The sequence below is a fragment of the Mytilus galloprovincialis genome, chromosome 2 (assembly GCF_965363235.1).
Source record: "Mytilus galloprovincialis chromosome 2, xbMytGall1.hap1.1, whole genome shotgun sequence".
NCBI lineage: Eukaryota > Metazoa > Mollusca > Bivalvia > Mytilida > Mytilidae > Mytilus > Mytilus galloprovincialis.
In genome coordinates, this window is record NC_134839.1 from 51,822,061 (window position 1) to 51,849,286 (window position 27,226).

The following is a 27,226-nucleotide window of genomic DNA, read 5'->3' on the forward strand; positions in this document are numbered from 1 at the left end:
TATCTTTTTTTTAGTTCCTCACATGCAGAAAACATAATCCCTTCCAGTGTTTCATTTCAACCCTTTTGTACACAGACATGCATTTAATTCATTTTATTTTCGTAGTTATCATGATAATACATTCCATTGTCCGTTTAATGTGTTCATTCACTTGCCCAATACGAGTATTGCTGTTTTGTTTCCATCTTTCGGTGAATGAATGGAATAATTTGTTTCGTTTGTGATACATCATTTCGAATGTCCAAAGGCTTAGGAAACGCTAAGCTAGAGTATATAACAACAAGGAGATGAGGTATGGTACACCTTTTCACTCTCCTACCAATCTTCAGTAAATTGACCAATAACATGTGGTAAATCTAACACATGAATAAAAATTTGATAGCAACACGTGTTGTAAGCCATAACCTTGGTCGAACATTCTTCTCTAAACAGTTAACTTGATCTACTCTTTCTGTTAATTCTTATAATTTAATCGTCCAGCATTTAATTTAGGAGAAAGCAACCAAAGTAAGATTGAGGTACAGGGCATTGTTGACAACTTCAAACAACCACAAAAAAAAGTTATTTTCACTGAATGGCAGTTATAAATAAATCAAATTAAAGGGAATATGATGAAAATGCTAATAGTTTTTAAAATATTGTTTCACATGCTATTTTTAAAAAACACTAATTTCTGAAATAATAGTTTTTATTTGGTGTACAAATTGAGTTAAAATTGATTTTTATTTAGTCCAAACAATTTATACTGTAAAACTATGCATACTAACTATGGTGGTTGAAAAATGCACTTCTTTCCAGTATGTTCTTTTTTAACAGGGCCCGATTATGTGTTGTTATGTCAGACAAAGCATATTTATAAAAATCATTTTTTAGAGTATTTCGCTTATCCTGTTAATCGGAGCCGTCTTTAACTTGCAGTGAGGTGAGAGTTTTTATAACTCCGTATTATTGGCCGCAATGGGATTTCGAGTTTTAGAACGATAATAAAAGCGCTATGCCTTTGCTTCTTTTTTTTTTCTTTTTTTTTTTGGGTGTTTTTTGTTGTTGCTGTGCATCTATTGATTTTGTGTTATGGATCAATACCCCATATCCTTTGTTTTTTTCAATCCAGTTACCATGCAGAATTTCTGGAAAATTACATTTATTATCATATGGTAAAGATTCACCAACAAACACTCTGACACCTTTCCCACTTCATTATAAAAAAAATGATCTATAACTTATACAAATGTTAAAATATTTGTACTTGGAAGCAGTTTAAATTGAAAACTTCAGGATACCATCTGTTGGTTGAATTGGACAAATGATTACAATGTAGGTTCGGTAAGGCCATAAAATGGCTCCCTTTTTTAGCTTAAATTCCAAATAAGGATTTATTGACCAATATCACAATGAATCACAATGAATACAGTGAATAGATAGAAATATATATTAAAGGTACTAGGCTTATAATTTGATACATCAGACGCGCGTTTCGTCTACCTAAGACTCATCAGTAACGCACTGATCAAAATAGTCAGGCAGCCAAAACAAGTATAAATTTGAATAGCATTGAGGATCCAAATTTCAAAAAAGTTGTGCCAAATACAGCTAAGGTTATATATGCCTGGGATAAGAAAATATTTAGTATTTTGAAAAGTTCATACTCTTGCAAACAGTAAATTTACAAAAATGACAGATAATTGATATTTATATCAACACCGAAGTGCTGACTACTGGGCTTGTGATACCCTCGTGACGAAACGTCCGTGAGCAGTGGCATCGAACCAGTGGTGTAAATAGTTATCAAAGGGACCAGGCTTATAATTTGACACACAAGACGCTCGTTTCGTCTACATAAGACTAATCAGTGACGCTAATATCAAAATAGTTAGCCAGCCAAAACTAGTACAAAGTTGAAGAGCATTGAGGATCCAAAATTCCAAAACGTTGTACTAAATATGGCTAAGGTTATCTATGCCTGGGATAAGAAAATCCTTAGTAAATTAGCCTTTTTGTTGAAAATTAATGTTCCTGCTCGTTTATAATGACGTCACAAATAAAAAAAAAATTCCACAAACAAAATCAATGAAAATGAGTAAATTACCATCGATTATTGGCCATAACATAGAGCGCATACGTAAATAACAAATATCGTTTAAAATAATGTTCGTAAAGATACTTTATATGTCTTACTTCAATATTTGATTTGTCATGTTCCCTGGTCCTAAATGACCAATTTTGTCAAGTTTTAGCAAAATCTGTTTTTTTTTTACCTGTTTGGGATTTATAAATCAACGCTTTAGAATAAAACTTTGACAGGAATAGTTCTAACACTTCGCTGTTGACATGAATATCAATAATGTGGTCATTTTTTTTTTTTTATAAATTTCCTGTTTACAAAACTTTGAATTATTCGTAAAACTAAGGATTTTCCTATCCCAGGCATAGATTACCTTAGCCGTATTTGGCACAACTTTTTGGAATTTTGGATCCTCAATGCTCTTCAACTTTGTACTTGTTTGGCTTTATAAATATTTTGATATGAGCGTCACTGATGAGTCTTATGTAGTCGAAACGCGCGTCTGGCGTACTAAATTATAATCCTGGTACTTTTGATAACTATTTACATCACTGGGTCGATGCCACTGCTGGTGGACGTTTCGTCCCCGAGGGTATCACCAGCCCAGTAGTCAACACTTCGGTGTTGACATGAATATCAATAATGTGTTCATTTTTTTTCCATAAATTTCCTGTTTACAAAACTTTGAATTATTCGTAAAACTAAGGATTTTCTTATCCCAGGCATAGATTACCTTAGCCGTATTTGGCACAACTTTTTGGAATTTTGGATCCTCAATGCTCTTCACGTTTGTACTTGTTTGGCTTTATAAATATTTTGACATGAGCGTCAGTGATGAGTCTTATGTAGACGAAACGCGCGTCTGGCGTACTTAATTATAATCCTGGTACTTTTGATAACTATTTACATCACTGGGTCGATGCCACTGCTGGTGGACGTTTCGTCCCCGAGGGTATCACTAGCCCAGTAGTCAACACTTCGGTGTTGACATGAATATCAATAATGTGGTCATTTTTTTTTTAATAAATTTCCTGTTTACAAAACTTTGAATTATACGTAAAACTAAGGATTTTCTTATCTCAGGCATAGATTACCTTAGCCGTATTTGGCACAACTTTTTGGAATTTTGGATCCTCAATGCTCTTTAACTTTGTACTTGTTTGGCTTTATAAATATTTTGATATGAGCGTCACTGATGAGTCTTATGTAGACGAAACGCGCGTCTGGCGTACTAAATTATAATCCTGGTACTTTTGATAACTATTTACATCACTGGGTCGATGCCACTGCTGGTGGACGTTTCGTCCCCGAGGGTATCACAAGCCCAGTAGTCAACACTTCGGTGTTGACATGAATATCAATAATGTGGTCATTTTTTTTTTATAAATTTCCTGTTTACAAAACTTTGAATTATTCGTAAAACTAAGGATTTTTTTATCCGAGGCATAGATTACCTTAGCTGTATTTGGCACAACTTTTTTGGAATTTTGAATCCTCAATCCTCTTCAACTTTGTACTTGTTTGGCTTTATAAATATTTTGATATGAGCGTTAGTGATGAGTCTTATGTAGACGAAACGCGCGTCTGGCGTACTAAATTATAATCCTGGTACTTTTGATAACTATCTATTTAACTTTCTCAAATGTCTTTAAGTCAACATAAAACATTTTTTATACTGTCTTGTAACATTGAACTTTATAATCGGGGCCATATTCGGCCCTTACCAAACATACTCCTTTATGCAATAGTTCCCTTTTTAATTATAATATTTGAACAAGCTCATTCTATGTTGTTTGGCAATCAAATTATTTTAGATGCAGTGTAAGTTTTCCTATCTTTTAATCAATCTGGAAAAAAAACTTCATAGGAATGAGATGGAAATTAAAATTACTGACCTGAAAGTCTGCATGGAATGAAATGATGTAATGAAATATATATTTATAGACGTTTTGCTTACACAATAGATGCATGATTGTTTTGTATTACTTGTTAGTGGCTTTGGATTAGTCGTAAATAACAGCGAGTACTCTCAGATCTGTACTTTTCTTGATGGGATAAAGAAGTTCCCGGCCACGTCCACTCTGTGTAGTATTTCTATTTGTATTCTTCTGATCAGTTAAGCCTTATTTATCTAATTTTTATAGTTTGATTTTATATTGTATTGTTTCACCACTGTCCCAGGTTTGTGATAGGGTTAGGATCGCACTAAGATGTTTAACTTCGTCATATTCTGTATATACATGTATGTGCCTGCCCAAGTCAGGAGCCTGTAATTCAGTAGTTGTGGTTTGTTGTTACATATTTATTTTTCGTTCAGTTTTAGTACATAAATTAGACCGTTAGTTTTGTCGTTTGAATTATTTTACATTATCACTTCGGGGTCTTTACTAGCTTACTGTGCGGTATGGGCTTTGTTCATTGTTGAAGGCCGTACGTTGACCTATAATTGTTATTTCTGTGTCATGTTGGTCTCCTTATGAAGAGTTGTCACATTGGCAATCATAGCACATCTTTACTTTTATATAAAAGTAATTATGATTATTCTTTCCTAATCTCTAACATTTTGCTGAAAGACAATCAAATAATAATACTAATAAAGTATGTTTCAAAGATATTTCATTAATAGTACGATAATGTTAAATTTTGATATGACTTTTGTTTACTATTGAAATATTGGCTTCATTTGTACTTAACTTTATTGTAATTTATACATTAATTAACAAAAAGGAAAAGAAGTGTAAATTTTCTTAATTAAAAAAAAGGCAGTTCAATGAGCAAAGATATCTGTTGTATTCAACTTTAAAACAAAGACAAAGTACATTGACTAAATATTCCTATAATCATATTCTTATTTAATTTACTTTTATTAGGTCTTTTCATTTTTCTGGGGAAATTGAATTTTGGTTTAAAGGGTACGCTAACATTAGATTGGAGTTTTCTCCGCTCTTCTATCAAAAATAAGGCATATAGTGATATAACTCATTAACCATATATAATTAAGACTTATGGTCTTTTGATTTGAAGCCCTTGTTATGACCTTGAAATTGAACTCAAGGTCATAGGTAAAATTGACCTTTGCTTTTACCTCATAAGTATACATGATAAAGCCATGGGACTTTTTGCATTACGTTGCAAGACACTTGACCATAGAAAATGCAACGGGAAGTGACCTACTGTAAACCGGAAGTAGCTATTGTTTGTACTTATTTAATGTAAAAGTATATTAAACAATATATTTTTGGAATCAGTATCAAGAAAACTATCAAATAAAACAGGAAGTGACATATTTCAAACCGGAAGTAACAATTTATCTCCCTCATTTAGAAAAAACTGTATAGAAACCATATATTATTGGAATCAGTGTACAATGCAACAAGCTATCATTTGACGCTGGATATGATATTTCAAACTGAATTTTCATAGTTCTATATCAAAATTGATCTTTTTGGAGGAAAGACCTTCTTTATATTTTACTTAGTGATATAGTGACGATAATTATTATTAAGTTCACGCGTAATAATATTTCTCCGTGCAAATGTAATGCGCGTCATTTTAAAATCTGCGCAAATGTGGGTCGTCCCTCTAGTAGTATATAAACAGAAAATTTGTTAAAAAGAAGTCTGAAAAATGATCAGTAGGTTTTTTGTTTTACAAGTTTACAAGTGTGTGTCTGTCAAGATTCAGTATACATGCTTCATTAAACCTGTAATTTATTATCATAATTAATCATATAAATTAAGCAATATAAAATTCTATATCTTATTACATTAAATTTCTGGGGAATGGATATAATTTAGTAGTTTCAAATTTATAATCTATTAATTGTTTCCTATAAATCAGTATAAATGAACTTAATTTCTTCAAAATATCACAAATCATCTCTCAACCTTGCAATAGTAAATATCTTTTTAAAACATATTTTTGTGTAGGGGCCAGCTGAAGCCAACCTCCGGGTGCGGGATAATCGCGTTGTGTCGAAGACCGGCTATTTTCTGCTCTTTGGTCGGGTAGTTGTCTCTTTGACATATTCCCTATTTCCATTCTCAACTTTATTTTTTTACAGACTTTTTCTATAGTGCCGTGGTGAGACAGTAGATATCCGCAAAACCTTAGGCTTTATGCTCTTGTAATATACAATATAATGGAGTGTGTGTCCAAACGAGAACTTCTCTTTGATCATTACTTTGAGAACATTTATATAAAACTCATATTACACGGTTCAGTCCCATTCTTCTATAATTATTAATCCAGACGGCAGGTGTTACCCTGAAATTGTCTTTTATTTTGTACCTTGGTTTTGTAATTGACGTATTTAGTCGGGGACTTGATGACGGGTAGTGTGTGGCGTCCACAACTGAATTTAAATCGATTTGAAACCGAACATGATCAGAGAGAAAAGGCTACAAACAACATTTATATAAACACTATGGCTAATTTAAATATTTGTTGTAATTATGTAACTTATCGATAATATTTAAAGTATCAAATTAGATGAAGACTATAATATGATTCGAATGTTTTCTTCATAAACCTCTTGATATTTAGTCTCTTAAACGTTTGTCTAATACTATGTCATTCATGATAGAGGTCATTGAACTTTTAAAATTAATTCGTATATGCCCTTAATGTCGATGTATGTTTTATGGATCATTATCGAAAGTTTTTCTATGATATTTAGCTACAACTTGGTATATTTTTTATGTAGATATGTTACCTATTCATAACAAACGATATTGTGTGTACTCGATTATGCTTTCAAAAAACCGTTGCAAGTAACCGTTGCAACGAACGGGTTGTAATTAAGATTTATTTCCCCTAAAATTACACCGGCAAAAAGAAGCTAAACAAATAGCACATTCATAATTCATCTTAATATGTTTGCCTTTTATAATGGTATAATAGTATACAATGGAAAAGTTGACATTTTTGGGGATTAGACTTTTAGAAAACATAATAGAATAAGAGTTAATTCAACATACAAAATTGATCTCATTGAAAATGTATAATGTTTAAGGTAAATGCAAAATATGTTTAATCTCTGTGGTGGCTTATAGATATAATACTCTAAGTAACGTATGCATGATATTGCTCACTTTAATAATATAAACATCACTGAGCATGTCTTCATGTATACTGTTTAATAACAACATTCAATACCATAGATCAATTATCTTGCCATGGTTTTAATAAATAATCCGGACGGTTCCTGTTCATTCTATGAAATAATTTAATAGTGTTGCAGTGGATTATTTTAGTTGTTCAAATTCAGTATCTAGAATACCTTTCTTATATTTTTATGCAATTTTGCAAAATCATCATTCAGGTATTTTTACCAAAAGTTAAAAGTACGAATAAAGGGTAAAAGATACACTAATAAACTATTCATTGAACACAAGTATCAGTACAATGGGCTCTATGGGCGCAGGACTTTTTAGCGAATTTTTTTAAACTGCTAAGGGACATGTTAGCGCCGACATCAAAGCCCTTTTTAGCGCAGGATTAATCAGTTCACTTGTGTTGTGGATAGCCCATTTTAGTGAAAACTTACCTGGTTGAATATACTCGCCTCACTAAAACCATGAATAGTAATTTATACTGGTTTAGTGTTTAAGTTGTTTATAAGTTCATCATGGAAATACAATAAGAGATGTGTCGTATTCGCTGATTTTCTGACCGTATACTATGTATCTGAAGATTTTATGCTCCCACTTAAGCTTTGGGCAGAAGTTCCGTGTAATTCAAAGTGAACAATCAATGGTCAATGCAGAGTCGTTCCATGCCAATTATAATGAGCAATGTTAATAGTTGTCATTCATCTATTTAATACGTTTTTCTTGATACTATTATCAAATTGCAAACAACAACATATATAAAAATACGAAGTATAGACGAATGTGCACCACAATCTTGACAAGATAAAGAGAAAGAACAGTTCCTAATGCAATTCCATGAACAGTATTGGATGTATAGGGGGTATATCCAGAGGCCATTACGTACGTTCTCTAGGATATAAATTCCAGGCTAAAACGGACTTTTAACATTCGATTTAACCTTTCGGACTTTTAATGCTGTATTTTATCTGGGATATAAATTCCAGACTAGAACGGACTTTTAACATTTAATTTAATCTTTTAGACTTTTAGTGCTGTATTTAAATGGACATATTATGATATGTTTTATATTTTGCTGTCTTGAGTCTATTAAAGTTGTATTTTTATTATACATTATTTATAAGAATGGGTTGAAAATATTTCGCTAAAACGGGCATTGACCATTTTAATTTTCGCTAAAATGGGTTAAAAATCTGGCGCTAAAATTGGTTCTACTTTGGTGCTGAAACGTCCGATTGTTTCGCTTAAATGTCCTATGGATGCGCTAAAATGTCATCATCCGCAGTACAATTGCATTTTAGTATGTTTATATGACAATTATTCTAGTCAATTAAATTAAATGATTCAAGAAATGTGGGTTTTTTTCATTGTCAACCGAATAGTAAATACTGATTTTTTTTTTTTTTTATTCAATTTTCTTTCTAGAATTCATTTCTAGAAAGAAAATAAATCGAAAAATTCCCTTTTCTTACTCAATATGAAAACTCAACTCCCTCATCTTCTTCTGCTGCAATGATCGTAATAGATTACTTGAATGATAAAAACCAATTTCAAAATCATTCAAGACTAATTATAATTGAAAACTACGCAATTTTGACACGTTAACAAATATAACCAACACCAGATTCATGTGTTTTAAAAAGACGTTTATATTCATTATTTTAATTATTCATATTAAGCCTGTATGAAAACAATGTTTTTTTCTATAAATAAACGAAACAAAAACAATACCTATAACAAACCGAAACGCAAATCTATATTTAGAATCTGAAGACCGTATCAATTTCAACTGAGTTCGTTTAAGATCTGTTTGTTTCATGCACTTATGCATAATCAAGTTATCCCATAGAGAATCATAAACAAGGTGTTCTAGAAACGTTGAAATCGTTATCAAATAAATCGTTAAGCAAGTTTTTGTATGATACGCATATCAATTCTTTTAATTTCATCATGACGAATAAAATAGTTTCATGCATTAAATGATACCTTCAAAAGAGCACCAACGATTGCGTTACGTACCAACCGTAACTGATACGTAGCAAATCGGGAAACCTCTACTGTAGGTAAAGACAATTGTTGAAAAGGTCTACTAGAGGTTGGTACGGTAAAATGGAAAACAAATATTATTGATCAAATATGATTAAACTATTTTGATTGGCGATGAGACAAAGGGTTGTTGTCTCTTTGACACATTCCCCATTTCCATTCTCAATTTTATGATGTGTATTTAAGAAATTGTTGTGTTCCGTGCCTTAATTTGTTTATTATTTTAAGATTAAACTTATTTATGAATTGACTATGCAAAAAAGGAAGGACTTATAATTTACTATTTTATTTTATTTTAGAAGTACATAAAAGTATTATCGTAGTAAAATTTCACTGACGACGAAATATTAGTTCTTGCAAAGGGATTAAAATTTATTCCCAGTCCTGATGTAACATACATTAAACAAAAACTCTTACGAGATTTAGACGAACTTGGTGGAAAAATGCGCTGCAAATATCACTTCAATGATGAATCTAATGCGGACAGCAATCATCCTTTTAAAATTAAATCAGGATTCAAACCCGCTTCAGCAAACAACACAATAGAAAAGTATCCCTTTGTCAAAAAGATGTAAATATGCAGACTAAAAATAAACAAAGTTAGAAATAACCTTTCTAAACATGAAATAGCGGCCCTCAAAACCTTACGTTCAAATAATAATATTATTAAGAAAGCTGACAAAAATTCATCTACCGTTGTTCTGGATAAAAGTCTATACATTAAACAAACACTGAACTTCCTGAACAACAGTATTTGTTATGAACAAATCCGTGAATTTAATACGAACGAAATATCTGACACTATACAAAAAATGATAAAACAACTACACAAGAAAGAGTGAATCGACGATAACACATAGATATACCTAGCCAATAATGTCAATGTACATGTGGGACGACTCTATATGTTGCCAAAAATTTAGGAAATTAATCATGAAGATAGAGAAAAAAATCAAAACTAACAAAGCTTTCCTAAAAACAATAGATATTCCTGGAAGACCAGTTGTAGCATTATGCAATAGTCTGATAGAACAAAAATTTGGTCAATTTATGGACTACTTTCTTAAACAAGTACATTGTGTAGTTATCCAATTATGGACCTATACACAGGACACAACCTCATTTATTAACAAAATAGAACAAATAAGGGCACCGGATGATATATATTTGTGTAATTATATGCACTTTTGATATCACTGAAATAATGCAAGCAGTTGACAGAGCATGGTACAGAATAGAATGAAATTCAAAACAGTGTGGCTGTGGCCATTGATTGACACATTAAATTCATCCATTGACTGGAACAATTTAGGTGAACGTTTGTATATAACGACCACTGCTCACTGTGTACTTTTTAAAGACACTTAAACTATGGGGTCACCAAGGGTTCTCAAAACCTTAATAAAGTAATTCGAAAAATATTCAGAAATAACACGATGTTTTGATTTATATCAATTATATAAATCAAAACATAAAGGTTATTCCTGATTAATTTTTCGAATTATTTTATAATTAAAGGCGTTAAGAAACCTTTGGTGACCCCACAGTTTAAATGTCTATCGTAGGTACGTCGTGAACAGTGGTCGTTACAGACAAACGTTCACGTAAATTGTCCCAGTCACTGGATGAATTTAATGTGTCAATCAATGGCCACAGCCACACTGTTTTGGATTTCATTCTATGTCGTAATACACATGAAGTATATTTACCACCAAAAAAGGACTTCTTAAGAATACGTCAATACATTCTGTGCAATAATGAATCAGAATTTAATAACTTGATATTTTTGACAGACATGTGGAATCCCAATGGCGGCGGGATCTCAAGTGAGCTCATCCCTAGCTGATCATGATTTAAGAATGTTTGAAATCATAACGAATATTCTTGATATATTTCCTTTTAAAGAAAACCTATCACTGTTATCTATATACAGAGATGATGGATTCATTCTTTTTAATTCTAGTCGAGATAATTTTGCTGAATTATTTAACATTACAAATAATATACACCTGTTAATAAAAGTCAAGCTTGAAATCACACACTAGCGTTCAATATCTTGACGTCACAATTTTTTAAGGATTCCTTAATCATAATATATTAGACGTCAAACTATTATACCGTAAACCTTACTAGGTTGAAGCTAGCGAACAATAACTAGCGAGAAATATGCCAGCGAACAAATAAGGCGATATATCTAAAAACCGAAAAAAAGCAGACAGCAACGGCCGTTAAATGATAAATATTCTAAAAGGCAGAAATTCCGTCCAAATATTGCAATTTAAGCTGTATCATGAAATGATATTAATCCATTGATAAAACTAGTCAAATCTCTTAGTTTAGGCTAAATTTAGTACCACAGTAAATATGCAGCTGTCAACGAATTATTGGTAGTTGTAAGACCACCAATGCACCCACTTCAATTTAGAACGTTAAAGTAGTCCGTCACTGTAAAATATAGCACCTTTGGTATCATTGTTTAATTGAACTAAGATACACATTTACAGAAATGGTGGTTGGCCTATTCCATGGCTTCTAGAGAAAAATAATGAGGAGTGTCACGGGGTATTCTATATAGGTCATGTAGAGGAGAAACAGGCGCATCTTTTGCACAAGGTATCGAAGGGCGCTATGTTCAAAAATCTGAAACTAGAGCTCAAAATTTGAAAAAAATAGTTAAAAACAGTGGAGTTGACCTATTCCATGGCTTCTAGAGAAAAATAATGAGCGGTGTCACGGGTATGACTATATAGGTCTTGTAGAGGAGAAACAGGCGCATCTTTTGCGCAAGGTATCGAAGGGCGCTATGTTAAAAAATCGGAAACTAGAGCTCAAAATTTGAAAAAAAATATGTTAAAAACAGGGGGGTAGACCTATTCCATGGCTTCTAGAGAAAAATCATGAGGGGTGTTACGGGGTATGACTATATAGGTATTGCAGAGGAGAAACAGGCGCATCCTTTGCGCAAGGTATTGAAGGGCGCTATGTTAAAAAATCTGACACTAGAGCTCAAAATTGGATTTTTTTTTGGTTAAAAACAGGGGGGTTGACCTATTCAATGGCTTTTAGAGAAAAATAATGAGGGTGTTAGGGATATGACTATATAGGTCTTGTAGAGTAGAAACAGGCGCAGCTTTTGTGCATGGTATCGAAGGGCGCTTTGTTCAAAAATCTGAAACTAGAGCTTAAAATTTGAAAAAAAATTGTTAAAAACAGAGGGGTTTACCTATTCCATGGCTTCTAGAGAAAAATAATAAGGGTTGTTAGGAGTATGACTATATTGGTATTTTAGAGGAGACACAGGCGCATCTTTTGCGCAAAATATCGAAGGGCGCTATGTTAAAAAATGTGCAACTAGAGCTCAAAATTTGAAAAACAAATCTTAAAAAGTTGAAAAATAACGCGAATATAAATCATCACGCAAATTGAAATTCGCGAAAAGAGCTTGTAAGGGCTAAATGCAAAATAAAGTATTCGCGAAAACAAGTTGGTTTACAGTTTGAAATCATTGATAGAAAAAAATCAGGTATATTTTGTTTCCTTATATAACAAATTTGCGTTATTTGATAGCTGTATTATAACATAAAAAATAATTTTAATATTTTAAAAGTATTGTGATCTGTAAGGTTGTCATCAATCGGTGAGTTCATTTAACATAATGTCACAAGGTAATTTGCGAAGCAAAATAAAACAAGACAATTCTTACAAAAAAGTTTTTTTTTTTCCTTATCCGTGACCTGTTTTTTATTTGCTCATTCTTTGAAGCTATAGTTCAGCTTTTTATATTACAGTTTTGGACCAAGTGTCATAGAACGTTTTTTTGATATTCCGATAAAAATATGTCAACACCTCTATTTTCCCTATCATTTCATTGAAAAATGGTCCCTTTTACATACCTGTTTAAAAGTAAAATTTTTAGCTTAAATGGTCCGTGACCCCCTATTTTTTTGACCAATTTGATTCACTTTCTGTAAAGAATGAAATAACAAAAAATACGGCACTTCTGATAGAAACTTCGAATAGGCCCGAGCCACCTTAAATACAATCGTAACAATTTATTATTTGTGACTGTTACTTAGTTATTATTAAACGCCCCTGTATTTATTGTTATTTTGCTTTTCTTTATTCATACGCGAATAATTATTTTATCTTTTGCAGGATGAAAAAGAGTTTAGTCTTATCCAAGGTAAGTTTTATGGATTTTAATAAGAAAATCATGTCCTGTTTTCTTTGAATCAACGAGTATGCAATTCTTCCTTTTCACGTGAAATTGCAATTATCAACATAAAACCCAGTCAATTTGAGTTCAGTCATGTATATATAGGTGTCGACACCTGCACTTGATATTCAACACTGAAATGCATGAAAAGTTGATTGATACGTTTCTGACTTTAGACAAGAAAAGTTTCTGAATAAATTTTAGGAGGGGGAATAAAAAGGTAAAACCCCATTTATAGTCCTGCAAGTAGGGAAACCGCAACGAGTACTGTATGGATTGTTATTGACAATCCATACGGTACTCGTTGCGACTCATTCCAAATTATGTTTATGAATATACACTGCACTATGTTCTTTCATGTCGCCTGTTACTTTCGTATCGATTTCATCCATAATTCTAACGATATTACCTTCCTATTCATGTATTTTTAATTCATTGGTACTTTTTCTAAATGTCAATAACTTCCATATCAAATTATTCCTTGTCATTTTTGCTCCCTTTTATATATCTGTACCACCATAGTTATACATACCATTATAGAACATTGTAATACATTAATACATTCAATATCAATACAACTTATAAAATATACGTTTGATGATAGAGGGAGAGAATTAGCAAGAATTTTAAACTCGAGTACACTATTAATCACGCACCAAGTCAGGAATATAAACTAGAGGCTCTAAAGAGCCTGTGTCGCTCACCTTGGTCTATGTGCATATTAAACAAAGGACACAGATGGATTCATGACAAAATTGTGTTTTGCTGATAGTGATGTGTTTGTAGATCTTACTTTACTGAACATTCTTGGTATTTAGAATTTTCTCTATCTATAATAAACTTGGACCTTTAGATACAGTGAAAAATATTTTGTAAAAATTTACAAAAATTTACCAAATTAGTGAAAATTGTTAAAAATTGAATAAAATGGGCAACAACTCCTTAAGGGGTCAACTGACGATTTTGGTCATGTTGACTTATTTCTAGATCTTATTTAGCTGAACATTATTGCTGTTTACAAGTTATCTCTATCTATAACAATATTCAAGATAATAACCAAAAACAGCAAAATTTCCTTAAAATTACTAATTCAGGGGCAGCAACCCAACAACAGGTTATCCGATTTATCTGAAAATTTCAAGGCAGATAGATCTTGACCTGTTACACAATTTTACCCCTTGTCAGATTTGCTCTAAATGCTTTGGTTTTTGAGTTATAAGCCCAAAACTGCATTTTACCCCTATGTTCTATTTTTAGCCATGGCGGCCATCTTGGATGGTTGGCCGGGTCACCGGACACATTCTTTAAACAAGATACCCCAATGATGATTTTGGCCAAGTTTGGTGAATTTGGCCAAGTAGTTTCAGAGGAGAAGATGTAAAAGATTACTAAGATTTACGAAAAATGGTTAAAAATTGACTATTAAGGGCAATAACTCCTAAAAGGGTCAACTGACCATTTCGGTCATGTTGACTTATTTGTAGATCTTACTTTGCTGAACATTATTGCTGTTTACAGTTCATCTCTATCTATAATAATATTCAAGATAATAACCAAAAACAGCAAAATTTCATTAAAATTACTTATTCTGGGGCAGCAACCCAAAACCGGGTTGTCCAATTCATCTGAAAATTTCAGGGCAGGTAGATCTTGACCTGATAAACAAATTTACCTCATGTCAGATTTACTCTAAATGCTTTGGTTTTTGAGTTATAAGCCAAAAACTGCATTTTACCCAAGGTTCTATTTTAAGCCATGGCGGCCATCTTGATTGGATGGCTGGGTCACTGGACACATTTTTCAAACTACATACCCCAAAGATGGTTGTGGCCAAGTTTGGATTGATTTGGCCAAGTAGTTTCAGAGGAGAAGATTTTTGTAAAAGATTACTAAGATTTACGAAAAATGGTTAAAAATTGACTATAAAGGGCAATAACTCCTAAAGGGGTCAACTGACCATTTCGGTCATGTTGACGTATTTGTAAATATTACTTTGCTGAACATTATTGCTGTTTACAGTTTATCTCTATCTATAATAATATTCAAGATAATAACCAAAAACAGCAAAATTTCCTTAAAATTACTAATTCAGGGGCAGCAACCCAACAACAGGTTATCCGATTTATCTGAAAATTTCAGGGCAGATATATCTTGACCTGTTACACAAGTTTACCCCTTGTCAGATTTGCTCTAAATGCTTTGGTTTTTGAGTTATAAGCCAAAAACTGCATTTTACCCCTATGTTCTATTTTTAGCCATGGCGGCCATCTTGGATGGTTGGCCGGGTCACCGGACACATTTTTTAAACTAGATACCCCAATGATGATTTTGGCCAAGTTTGGTGTAATTTGGCCCAGTAGTTTCAGAGGAGAAGATTTTTGTAAAAGTTAACGACGCCAGACGACGACGGACGACAGACGACGGACGACGGACGACGGACGCCAAGTGATGGGAAAAGCTCACTTGGCCCTTTGGGCCAGGTGAGCTAAAAATAGGTTTAGCTATGTTATCTCTATGTTTACACTCCAATACAATTGAGAATGAAATGGGGAATATGTCAAAGAGACAACAACCCAACTAAATAGCAGAAAAAAACCGAACACCACCACTTTAGTACAGCACGAAAATCCTCCAACCGGGGGAATGCTTCAGAGATCTTCAGAGATCTTCAGATTGCCCCAAAACAAACATATGTACTAGTTCACTGATAATAGATGTCATACTAGCTCCGAATTATATATTAAATGAACTAAAATTAAAAATCACAAAAAGACTGTAATTCACATGTTGTTATGTTGTGGTCTTTTATAGCCATCTATAAAGTTTTTTCTCAATTTTGAAGTCATTACTATGTTCAGGCTCAGTGTTGAAGGCCTTACGATGTTCTTAGATCCCAAACTTGGTGACTCTTTGAAATAGTTAAGTAATTGTCAGTCATACCACATATCCTATATTTTAGATAGGAAAGAAACAGTACGATTTAAAGCCTGGTGTCGTAAGACAACATGCAACATTTAAGTTCGATGTAGATTGTCAGATTGATGAAATGTATTATAGTAGTAGAAATGGATTACACATGTTTTGACTGTAACTTAATATTGCGCTAGGTCCAAGTCCATTAGGCATTGACAATATTATTAACAAATGGAGAGAACCAAAACAACCGTGCCATTAAGCAAATCTTACTCCCCCCAAAAAAAATCAAAAAGAAAAAGAAAAATATCAGAAGTAGAATTGAGGTTTGAATACTAGTATATATGTTTTTATGTAGCTGTATATAACTTTAAGTTCAACTATGTTAAGTGATTCGTCTTTTAATAACCATGCCAATACTCAATTTACTTCAGATGGCGACCTTCAAGTAAAGTAAGTTGCATATTATAATGTATTTTTCCATCAGTTTGCTTGTTTATTTACTCACTGCTGTCATTCGGTATATCGTATGTATGTACTGGTAAATGCCTCCGATATCCGAAGAACCCCTCGAAAACTGCGAGGGTACAGTGGCATCCATGTACATTCCCTAACGGGATTAATGGAGATGTGTCACTAACGTATGTTTATACGACAATTATTTTTACAAGGACAATCAATCCCCACCCAACACAAAGGGAGTGCTAGGACACCGGGCAGTCTGTTATTATGGTGGAGGAAGCCGAAGTACTCGGAGAGAACCACCGGGCCACTCGGTGGAAACAGACAAACCAGAGAGATATCAGAAGATTGATCTCCAGGTCAAAGTTAGGGACAACTTTGACCAACCGAGGCCCCCAAAGTACCCACTCTAGTTTAAACTCCGGTCTGGGTACCAGAGATGTGTGTGAGAGGGTGAAAATTACCCTTCTGATGTGCCGATATTTTTAGCACCCCGAGTGAGAATCGAACTCGGGACCTTCAGCACTGTAGCCATCGGTCTTAACCACTAGACTACGAACTCACATAAATCATATCGATAAAATGATCGTGATAGAATTTAAAAAAACAGGGTTATGACCTGTTCCATGGCTTTTAGAGAAAAATAATGAGGGTGTCATGGAGAATGTATATATAAGTCTTGTAAAAAATAAACAGATGCATCGTTTGCGCAATGATTCAAGTGGCGCTATGTTCAAAATTCTGAAACTTGAGCTCTAAATTTGAAAAATATGAAGAAAAAAACAGAGAGGGCAATTGGTTTATAACATGGATTCTACAGAAAAATAATTAGGGTTTTCACGAGGTATAGCTATATATGTCTTGAAGTTGAGAAACAGGTGCATCGTTGGAGCAAGATTTCGAGTGGTGTTAATATGTCCATAAATAAAACCAGGGCTCGAAATATGGAATAAACATTTGGTTTGCTATCAATGGCTTCTACAGAAAAATAATGAGTGGTGTCACGGGGTAGAGCCATAAAGGTCTTGTAAAGAAGATACATTGTAGATCATTGTAGTCTGGTCAATTTAGTCGTAATAGTGAACAACCTGCAACTAATTGCAACAGACAGTTTTTCTCTAAAAAAAAACAAGTATGTTACTATCTATGAACAACATACTAAAAATATACAAAAATATATTTTGCGGAAAGTGGTGTAATTAATGAAACTTTTTGTTAGTAAAAGTAAGGTTTTATGAGTTGCTTCCCCTTATTTGCCAAAGTTGAAAAAAATAAAATCATACGAAAAGTGTTTTATTGGTTTTTTTTTAATCAAAATGAATCACCTTCCTCTCTAAAAGTTTGCATATTTAAATAAAGACATAGACCGAGATTGTGTTATGCTATTTTACAATTCAAGAACCGAATTATCCAAATCACGGGAGGTATATAACTTTAAATGGAACAATGTACTAGATGCGATTGACCACCTTAGTCACCATCTTACTTGGTATTTGAAAGAATACTACCCTATGTTATAGGGACCGACAGTCATTTTGTTTTATAGGAGAGGGCTTCTCGAAACCCATGTTTTGTCCTTATAAAAAATATTATTGCAAGACATAGTGTTTGAAATTTAAGGTCTTTAATTGGGTATTTTTCCTCCACAACTTTTTAAAGGAAACAATTTTATTTTTTCATTTCGTTTCTGGAACAATTAAATCGAGAATGGGAATAGGGAATGTGTCAAAGAGACAACAACCCGTCCAAAGAGCATAAAAAGCCGTAGGCCACATGTGGTCTTCAATACAGCGAGAAAATCCTGCAATCGGAGGCGTGCTCCAGCAGGCCCCTAAACAAAAATGTGATAATGGACGTCAACTAAACTCCGAAATATATAAAAGAAACTAAAATTAAAATCATACAAGACTTACAAAGGCCAGATGCTCTTGACTTGGGACAGGCACAAACATGTGGAGGGGTTAAACATGTTTTTTGAGGTCTCAACCCCGCCCCCTATACATCTAGCCAAAAAAAAAACAACACACACACAGCAATGCGCACAGTAAAACTCTCAGGGTGCATTATTTTCTAACACAAGCGATGTAAACGGCTAAGCGCGTACATGTTTTGATCATTTGTTTCTAACATACGTTTGCAAAGTTTACATAAACTTTGACAAACTATGCACTCACTCAAGATGCGTCTACAGTTTGTCGTTCATCGTTTGTTAGTACAAACGCTACATTTTTTTCTAACTTCAACCTTGATCTGCACGTGTTTTTCCCCGCGGTTATTACAAAGATGGATTCTGTCAACAGAAAAGGAGGTATGTATATTATTATTGATTTTTCACTAACATGAGGTTTCTGTGAACATATAAACAACACACACAAGTGATTTAAAAGAAGATTAGTGCCATTTTTGGCAAAATAACAATACATAATTTCTATATTTACAGAGCATCAGTCTTCAGAGAGTCAAGAAGGAATGAAGTTGCAAATGTACTTCTGTCTTTATCGTTAGTTTTACTGATTGTGTACCAATGTGTTGAAATTTTATAGAAAATCCACAGCCTTTCCCCTTGTTCTCAGATATTGGCAATTCGGTGCTTGATAGATAGAGGATTTTCCATGCAGTGCTAGCAATTATTTCCTTAAAACCAGTTTATAAATTAAGATATTGGTTAAAAAATATAAATATGGAGCAATTCAAGTACACCTTTCAGGGCGCGCTCGACTTTAATGATTCCTCATGAAGTTTTTGGTATTGTAAAGATTATCGTGAAAATAAAAAAAAACAAAAAACACTAGCACATCGTGCAACTTTTATTAAAGAAACGCACAATTTTATACACGGTGCGCTTAAATGTGTGTTTTTTATATATCTATGCTCATTCTTACATATCTGTTGTTTACTTTGAAATATTTGTTTTTTTTATAGAATCTGAGGGAAATCACAGTTATCAATACTATGATTCATCTCTCATATTCCAGTCCAGCACCTGTTCATCATATGCAGGATCTTTCATGAGAGGGGACTACATCGATATGAATTAGAACCAAAGACCTGTGAAAACAAACAACAGAAGAAATTTACCAGCGAGTAATGGTTTAGAAAGCCAGATGAATAGGAGGAATACCGGTACACGTGTGCAAACACAAAAATCTACCAATCCTTCATGTAACTTTTACCCAAACATCAACATATTCTTCAAAAAGTCAGATTACAATTCCTGATGACAAGGAGTAAGCGGGGAAAGGATAGACACCACATGCTGGCAAGGCATTGATACATACTTACGACAGCAGGAAAGACAAATTTGTTGGAAGCAGTAAAAAACGGAAAAATGCGGGGATAGACATAACAGACCAACTTTAAGAAATAAGCTTATTTTTTTAGCGACAACAAAACTTCAGGAGGCAGTAGAAAGAAATGGGAATTATTTGAGGAGATGAATGACCTCATGTGTGTCCCCTGAATTTATCAGAGACAGCAATTTCTGATGATAACGATGATAAAGAAGAAAATTCGGCTGCAGATGACACAATTGAACTAGGAGATGATGGACCAGAACCAGACAAGGAGCCTGAGAAAAAAAAACACAAGTAGGCAACAGCTTCTGATAAATTGGCAAGTCTGTTTGACGATTATTGGAGAAGAAAACAAACAGCAGAGGAAGCAAAAACAAAAGCACGGGAAGAAATAGAACAGAAAAAAGAAGAAATGAAAGATAAAATATATAAAGAAAAGGTTGACCTGCTTAGAGCAATGGTAGAAGCTTTACAAAACAAAAATTGAATTTTAATATGATACTACTAGTAATTAATTAACATACATTTAATTATAAAAATATCAATATTTTGTCATTGTATTTATAAATTTTGAACAAGATTATTATTATTTATTATCATTTCTTCATCTGTTAAAAGTTTCCCTTTGGGTTGGAAATGTTATGTAAAATGCACTAGAAAGTAACAGGATCTGTTGATTTTGGTAGTGTACAATCCAACATTTTCAATTTCCCAAATCTTTCCTTTGGTTGACAAATGGATCTTTCTACTGCCATTCGGGTAGACCTTTGAACAAAATTGTACAGTTGCTGTTGTCTGGTTAAGGTACCAAAGTCTTTAAATGGTGTCAACAGATTTTGAGAAAGAGGGTATGCTGCATCCCCAAATAATATGAAACTCGTCAGGCAAGGTTGTTTTATTTATAATCCGCTTCCCTATTTTAGAATTTCGGAAAACACGGGCATCATAAACGGATCCCGGCCACCCAGTATTAATAGACATAAACTTCATCTCATGGTCGCATACAACTTGGGCAACAATACTATGGAATCCTTATCTATTAATGTAATTTTCATGATGTTAATTTGGACCAGGTATTGCAATATTGGTTCCGTCTTTGCACCAACCACACCTGGCATACCTGAGAACAAAAAATATTAATCAACATATATAATATGCAGTCTTGCTTTAAAATGTATTTTTCAATTTGAGATCAAAGAGTCTGATTAAAAAGGGAATCTTACCTTGGTATTAATCGGACATGTATGGATTGAAACAAGTACCCAGTTGTTTGAATACGTAGTCCATTCAAAAGTTCGCAAAAGTGAGGGGTTACATAAATCACCAATGACCAAGTACATATATACAGACCACTAAGAATCAAAAGAATGTGTTTGTATATAACCATTGAATTTTTGTGCATAATTTCGCAATAATTTTATTTCATTTACAGTGGCGTAGCCAGGGTTGAAATGATGTGGATGCCTTTGCCGAGCGGAGCGAGGCGAAGTTTTTTTAAGACTATTTTATGCAGAATTTTTTCTTTTTCAGACATTGTTCCTGTAAGCACATGTACTCCCCTAGAATCCGACACTGGTTAGATTTTTGTTTAATTTCAAAATACCTACCAATTCATATAATTATATTTCAAACAAAATTTTAATGTTTTCTCAAAATTCTCAAAATTGAATGTAATTCATAATTTATTTATTTGATGTAAAAGTTTCCCACCAATCTTAATTTGACATTTCATAAACGGCCCCATCACATCGGCACTTCTGTATAATGGAACTGAAGTATCCCCTTTTCTAGCATTTCTCAAAAAACGGCCCCATCACAGCGGCACTTCGGAATACAGGAACTGAAGTGATTCCATTAACGCGTCGCAGGGAACATCATTGAAATTCCTGGTGTCCGTCAATCCGGTCTTGTTTGCACTCTCATGTGTACAATTCTCGTCAGATTTTTATATCATCGGCAGTGACAATTTCGAAAATAAGTCCTAAGCTTTGACCTTTTGAAATATAAATTATAACGGAAATCCCATTGCATTTTCTCTGAAGCTTTTATTTCTCAATTAAAAATAAGAGGAAGAGGAAAAACATTATTTTTTATTAGTTATTGCCCTTGTTCCTTGGTTACATATAATATGTGCAATACATGGGACATAGGAACTTTGTTCTTTTATTGAAAATAAAATTAATATGTGGACCTAGATAGAAACTGGAATTTACTGATAAGCATAGGAATGATCACACTCTATTATAGATGAGTCTTTTTTTCACGTCGTCTTTCATGTCACAGGAAACGATATCAGGATTTGGTGGTTTAGTTGTCAGTTATGTTGTTAGTCAGTTGTAGAAGCCATCGCTCCGCTAGGCTCAATTTCAGATGAAACATGTCCGAGGAGCTGTGCATCGTCCTCTGCACTTGCCGTAGCCGACGACGTAATCTTTTTACGAAAAAAATTCGAGAACATTTTTCTGCGATTTATCCATCTTGTTTTATTACATGAACTAAATTATCCTTAATAAAAGACCAAGCACACTTCATCGGAAATAATTGGATGTTATCCTCATATCCTAACCCTTGTTACATACGGATACCGCCGAGTTTAACTGCTGCGAACATATCTTTATTTATAATTTGTTCCTGTCAAAATAATGTAGATGCTTGAGCATCTGAGCATACATGCAAGCTACGCCACTGATTTACATATTAAGTATACTGTTGTTATTTGCGGCGAATATACATTGAAATGCTCTGAAGCCATTTCATTTCTGCGTAACTGCTCTCCTTTTGGCCAACGTACATTCCTGTCAACCTGTGACGATGAAAATGTAGGTCATGACCTGCATTGAAGACTGAAATCTCAAGTCATAACGCGTACGACCTTTTTCGAACTGAATTTCAGTATTTATGGTACATTTTTCTTATAATGTAAATCAAAGTTACCAAAACATCAATACATGTTCACTTGGTTAAGTAATTTAAAATCTTATTAATTATTATTTCATTGCACTTTTGAAAGATTTTTATAAATTTGTGTAACACAGTCTTATGTTCTTTACTTATTGTGATGATGTAATTCAACCTCAAACATCAAACACAAGGATATATTTTTCAAAAGTAATTTTAAAATGTTTGAATCCGTCTATTCAACCTTCAACAAATGGAAGTTTTTAACGACCTTGACTGGCTAAACAGCCCTTGCACGGTCGGCCCTGGCTTGCGCCTTTTTGGGCATTAAATAATTTAATTTTTACCATGTGGTATTTGACATAATTAAGAATGATAAATAAAGTTTTAAAAAAATTTAAAGGAGCAAAAATTTGAATAAATAAATAAATTAAAAAAAATATGAATAAGTAAATAAGTAAATAAATAAATAAATAAATAGAATAAAAGAATATAAAAATAAATATAATAAAATAATATAGAAATAATGTTGTTTAAATAAAAAATAAAAATAAATAATAAATAATTAATTAACACAGTGCCACCAGAAGTAGGAACAGGAGGAAAACTTGGCCAAGCAAACAGTAGTGAACGGCAGCAACGTTGTCCTGGTACACCATCAGCCAAGTAAAGAGCGAATAATTTTGATATGCCAAATTGTGTATGTGAATTTATATGCCGAATATTTTGTATAAACCGAAATAAGCCTAAATTTGTGTATGTGAGTTTTGCAAAAATAATTTGTGAGATATATTGTATGTACTAAAAAAAAGAGAGGTAAAATAAAATAAAATAAAGTAAAGTAAAGTAAAGTAAATAAGAAACCATAGGGTGTATGTAAATTTTGACTGCTTTGTGCTAGCCTACCGTAGTTGCAGGACTTTATAGTGCTAGTACACTGGAACGCTATCCGCAGGAAGACAGCGCCCCACGCTATTTAAAACTGGTTTAGCGCAAACCTGCATTCAACCTCATGACTTATCATCAAACTATAATATAAAAATATATTAATACAGATAAAGGGAGTCTAGATGAATAAAATAATTTTCAACTTTTTTTTTTAAATTGTATAAAGGTATAAAAATAATAAAAAAAGTTATATTTCAATATGTATTTGATTTTTATTTTTTTAAGATTTAATATTTTTCACCAAAAAAATCGAAAATATAAGGATGAATTTTGAATGGTGCAAAAAAGGGGAAGTAACTCTAGTTGAAATATGTTTGTAAAACAACAGTGCACTTTATTTACGACCTAAAGCTAAGGTAATTGGTGTTAATTAACAGTGTGTTTGACACAAAAGCTGTGTGAAGCCATGCACTTAATGGGTCACTCAATTTGACAGTTTACAATACAATACAATACAATACAATACAATACAATACAATATTTTTATTGTCAATTAAGGACGCCCTAAAAGTCATTAGAGCAGTATAATTACAAGCAATTTGTTACAATGATTATTATTAATTCTTAATGATATGCAAATGAAAAAATATAGAATAAAGAAAATGAGCCCAAAAGTAAAATTAAAACAGTTTACACAGCTAGATGAACTTCCTGTTCATGGAAGAATTACAAATTTTTCGGTATTTCAAAGGAATATTACTTATATGAAATCAATCTCAAGGCTAAGAAATACGGGTGAAAACGGGTCATTTTCGGAATTCCCGGGTTATTCAATGACCCGGCGGGTGTCCCGGTTGATTCTCCAGAATTGTGAAAATCTCGGGTCACACCCGCAGAATACGGAATATGGGTCAGTTGACAGGTATGAACGTATGAGATATAAAAAAGAAGATGTGGTATGATTGCAAATGAGACAACTATCCACAAAAGACCAAAATGACACAGACATTAACAACTATAGGTCACCGTACGGCCTTCAACAATGAACAAAGCCCATACCGCATAGTCAGCTATAAAAAGGCCAAGATAAGACAATGTAAAACAATTCAAACAAGAAAATTAACGGCCTTATTTATGTAAAAAAAATTGAACGAAAATCAAATATGTAACACATAAACAAACGTAGACCTGCCAACTTTTGAAAATCTCCATTTATGAAAAACTGTGTTAACTCTTATGTATAGACGGCGTGCACAAAGCTGAGTCCACAAACGTCTTCAAATTACTAAAATCGTTAACGACGTCGGCATTTCCCCCCAGAAAATAAAAGCGTAACAAAATCACTGGACACTTAGTTTATAACATAATTTTAAACATTAACGTTCAACATATTTCGTTTTTTTCGAACAACACAAATGCACATTCTGAAAATCTAAAAAAATATATGCTAAGAGCAGTGTAATGGAAAATTCCGAAATAATAAGTGACTATGCCATGGACCCTATTCAGAAAATAGCGTTAAAGCGTCATTTCTTTAAGCTGTAACATAATAGGTGAACATTAAAAAAATTCAGGTCTTCAACCTGGACTATCGAATCATTCATATTTTGCTAATTTTTTAAACCTCTTGTTAGATCTTGTTATGCACATTTGAAATATCAAGTCAGTTCGAAATAAGAAAATAGCATGTCTTTTATCGATTCTTCCATTTCCTAATATCAATCCTTCCAAATTACTACATGTACTTCCTACTCATAACGAACTATATTCCAAACTCATCCACCATGGCCGATTTTCAGTTTTTTTTAGGTGAAGTTCGTATGACAGTACAGTCCGAATCCGAAATAAAATTTTGTTCGAAAATGCAGGAAAATACGTTGAATTTGTACAAATTACAGGTCAAAAACCCTATTTTATGCTTATTTAACGTTGCAAGTTTCACATATTTTTGCCGTTTTCTCCTTGTTCGTTTCATACTCTATAGATTTAATTTTGATAACCTTTTTAATAATGTGGATTTTAATGGCTGGTTTTAATCATTTTGTAATAAAAAAAACTTCCCATTTAAAATATATATTTAATAGGGTTGTTTAAAGCTACTTTTAAAAGCGCATTTTTCAGTGGCCGTCAACTTTGTGCACGCCGTCTTAGTGATCCTATTTCTTATTCTCTGATCTTCCTGAAACGTGGCCGGAACAACGAAATGTGTAGGTTCTTTGTGGATATGAAGCCGTTATTTTGCCAAATTTCATTTGACTTGGTGGCTGCTTATTAAGCTGGAATAAGAAAAATGTTTGGACATACGTTACGCACGCTGTTCCTACAACCCCTAGGATTTAAAACAGAATCTTCGAAATTTCCTCCGCAAAAACAAAATTAAAATGTTAGCAAACACGAACCACTATTAAAATAAATTCACTATATGTTATTAATTATGTTTTTTTAGCTCTTGGTCATACACTAAGTAATATCTAGTATATTTGAGGATTAAAATAACAAAGCTATGTGAAAAAAACGGATGTCCAACTTTACATTTATGAAAAACTGTTTTAACTCTTATGGATAGTGATCCTATTTCTTATTCTCTGATCTTCTTGAAACTTGGCAGGAACAACAACATGTGTCGGTTTTTTGCGGCGTTAAAGCCGTTATTTTTCCAAATTTCAAATGACTCGGTGGCTGCATATTAAGCTGCAATAAGAAAAATGTCCAACGGCGTTTTTCGTTAAATAAACGACTGAAAGTGAAATTTATAAGTAGATATAGCAGAAAATGACTAAAAAAGAGTAAGACATAATAACATCTACCAAAAGTACAAATATGTGCCTCATTGTTCTTGAGTTCAAGTATTGCAGATTCTATAAATTCTTCTCTACACAGTCGTTTTAAAACGGTAACCATTTTGTCCAAGTTGATATTTCATTTTTCACGTTAACACGTATTTTTTTAACTGATATTTCAATAAGTTATTTAAAATTGATCAAAACAAAACTTAGATACACGAAGAGTACAAAATGCCAAGATTATTTTCTTATTGACTACATATTTGGGTCTTAAAGGATTAAAATGCTTCCACACATTACACAACGGTAGCCAATTTGTACAAACGTCTGAAGAGCCAGTCTGTGATAAAACCATGCAAAATGGTCCAAATCCAAAATATTCTAATCAGGCTGATATTTTGTATTTTAGATACCTTATATGTAATAACCATTTGTGCAAAATATTTTGAAAAATAATCAGCCATTATTTGTGTATGCCGAACATTCGAAAATTGTCCATTTCTGTACTGACAAATGGCCATTTTAAGCCTATTTTAGGGTATTTTGACCTGATT

General features: G+C 33.0%; 1 protein-coding gene across 1 annotated transcript in view; it reads left to right on the forward strand.

Annotated features, from left to right (window-relative positions):
* Window positions 1-27,226, forward strand: part of LOC143063807 (uncharacterized) — a 92,962-nt gene that overhangs the window by 47,071 nt on the left and 18,665 nt on the right. The window contains exons 9-10 of the mRNA XM_076236185.1: window positions 13,375-13,402; window positions 16,783-16,801. Coding sequence (XP_076092300.1) covers window positions 13,375-13,402; window positions 16,783-16,801 — 47 coding nt within the window. The remainder of the gene's footprint in view (window positions 1-13,374; window positions 13,403-16,782; window positions 16,802-27,226) is intronic.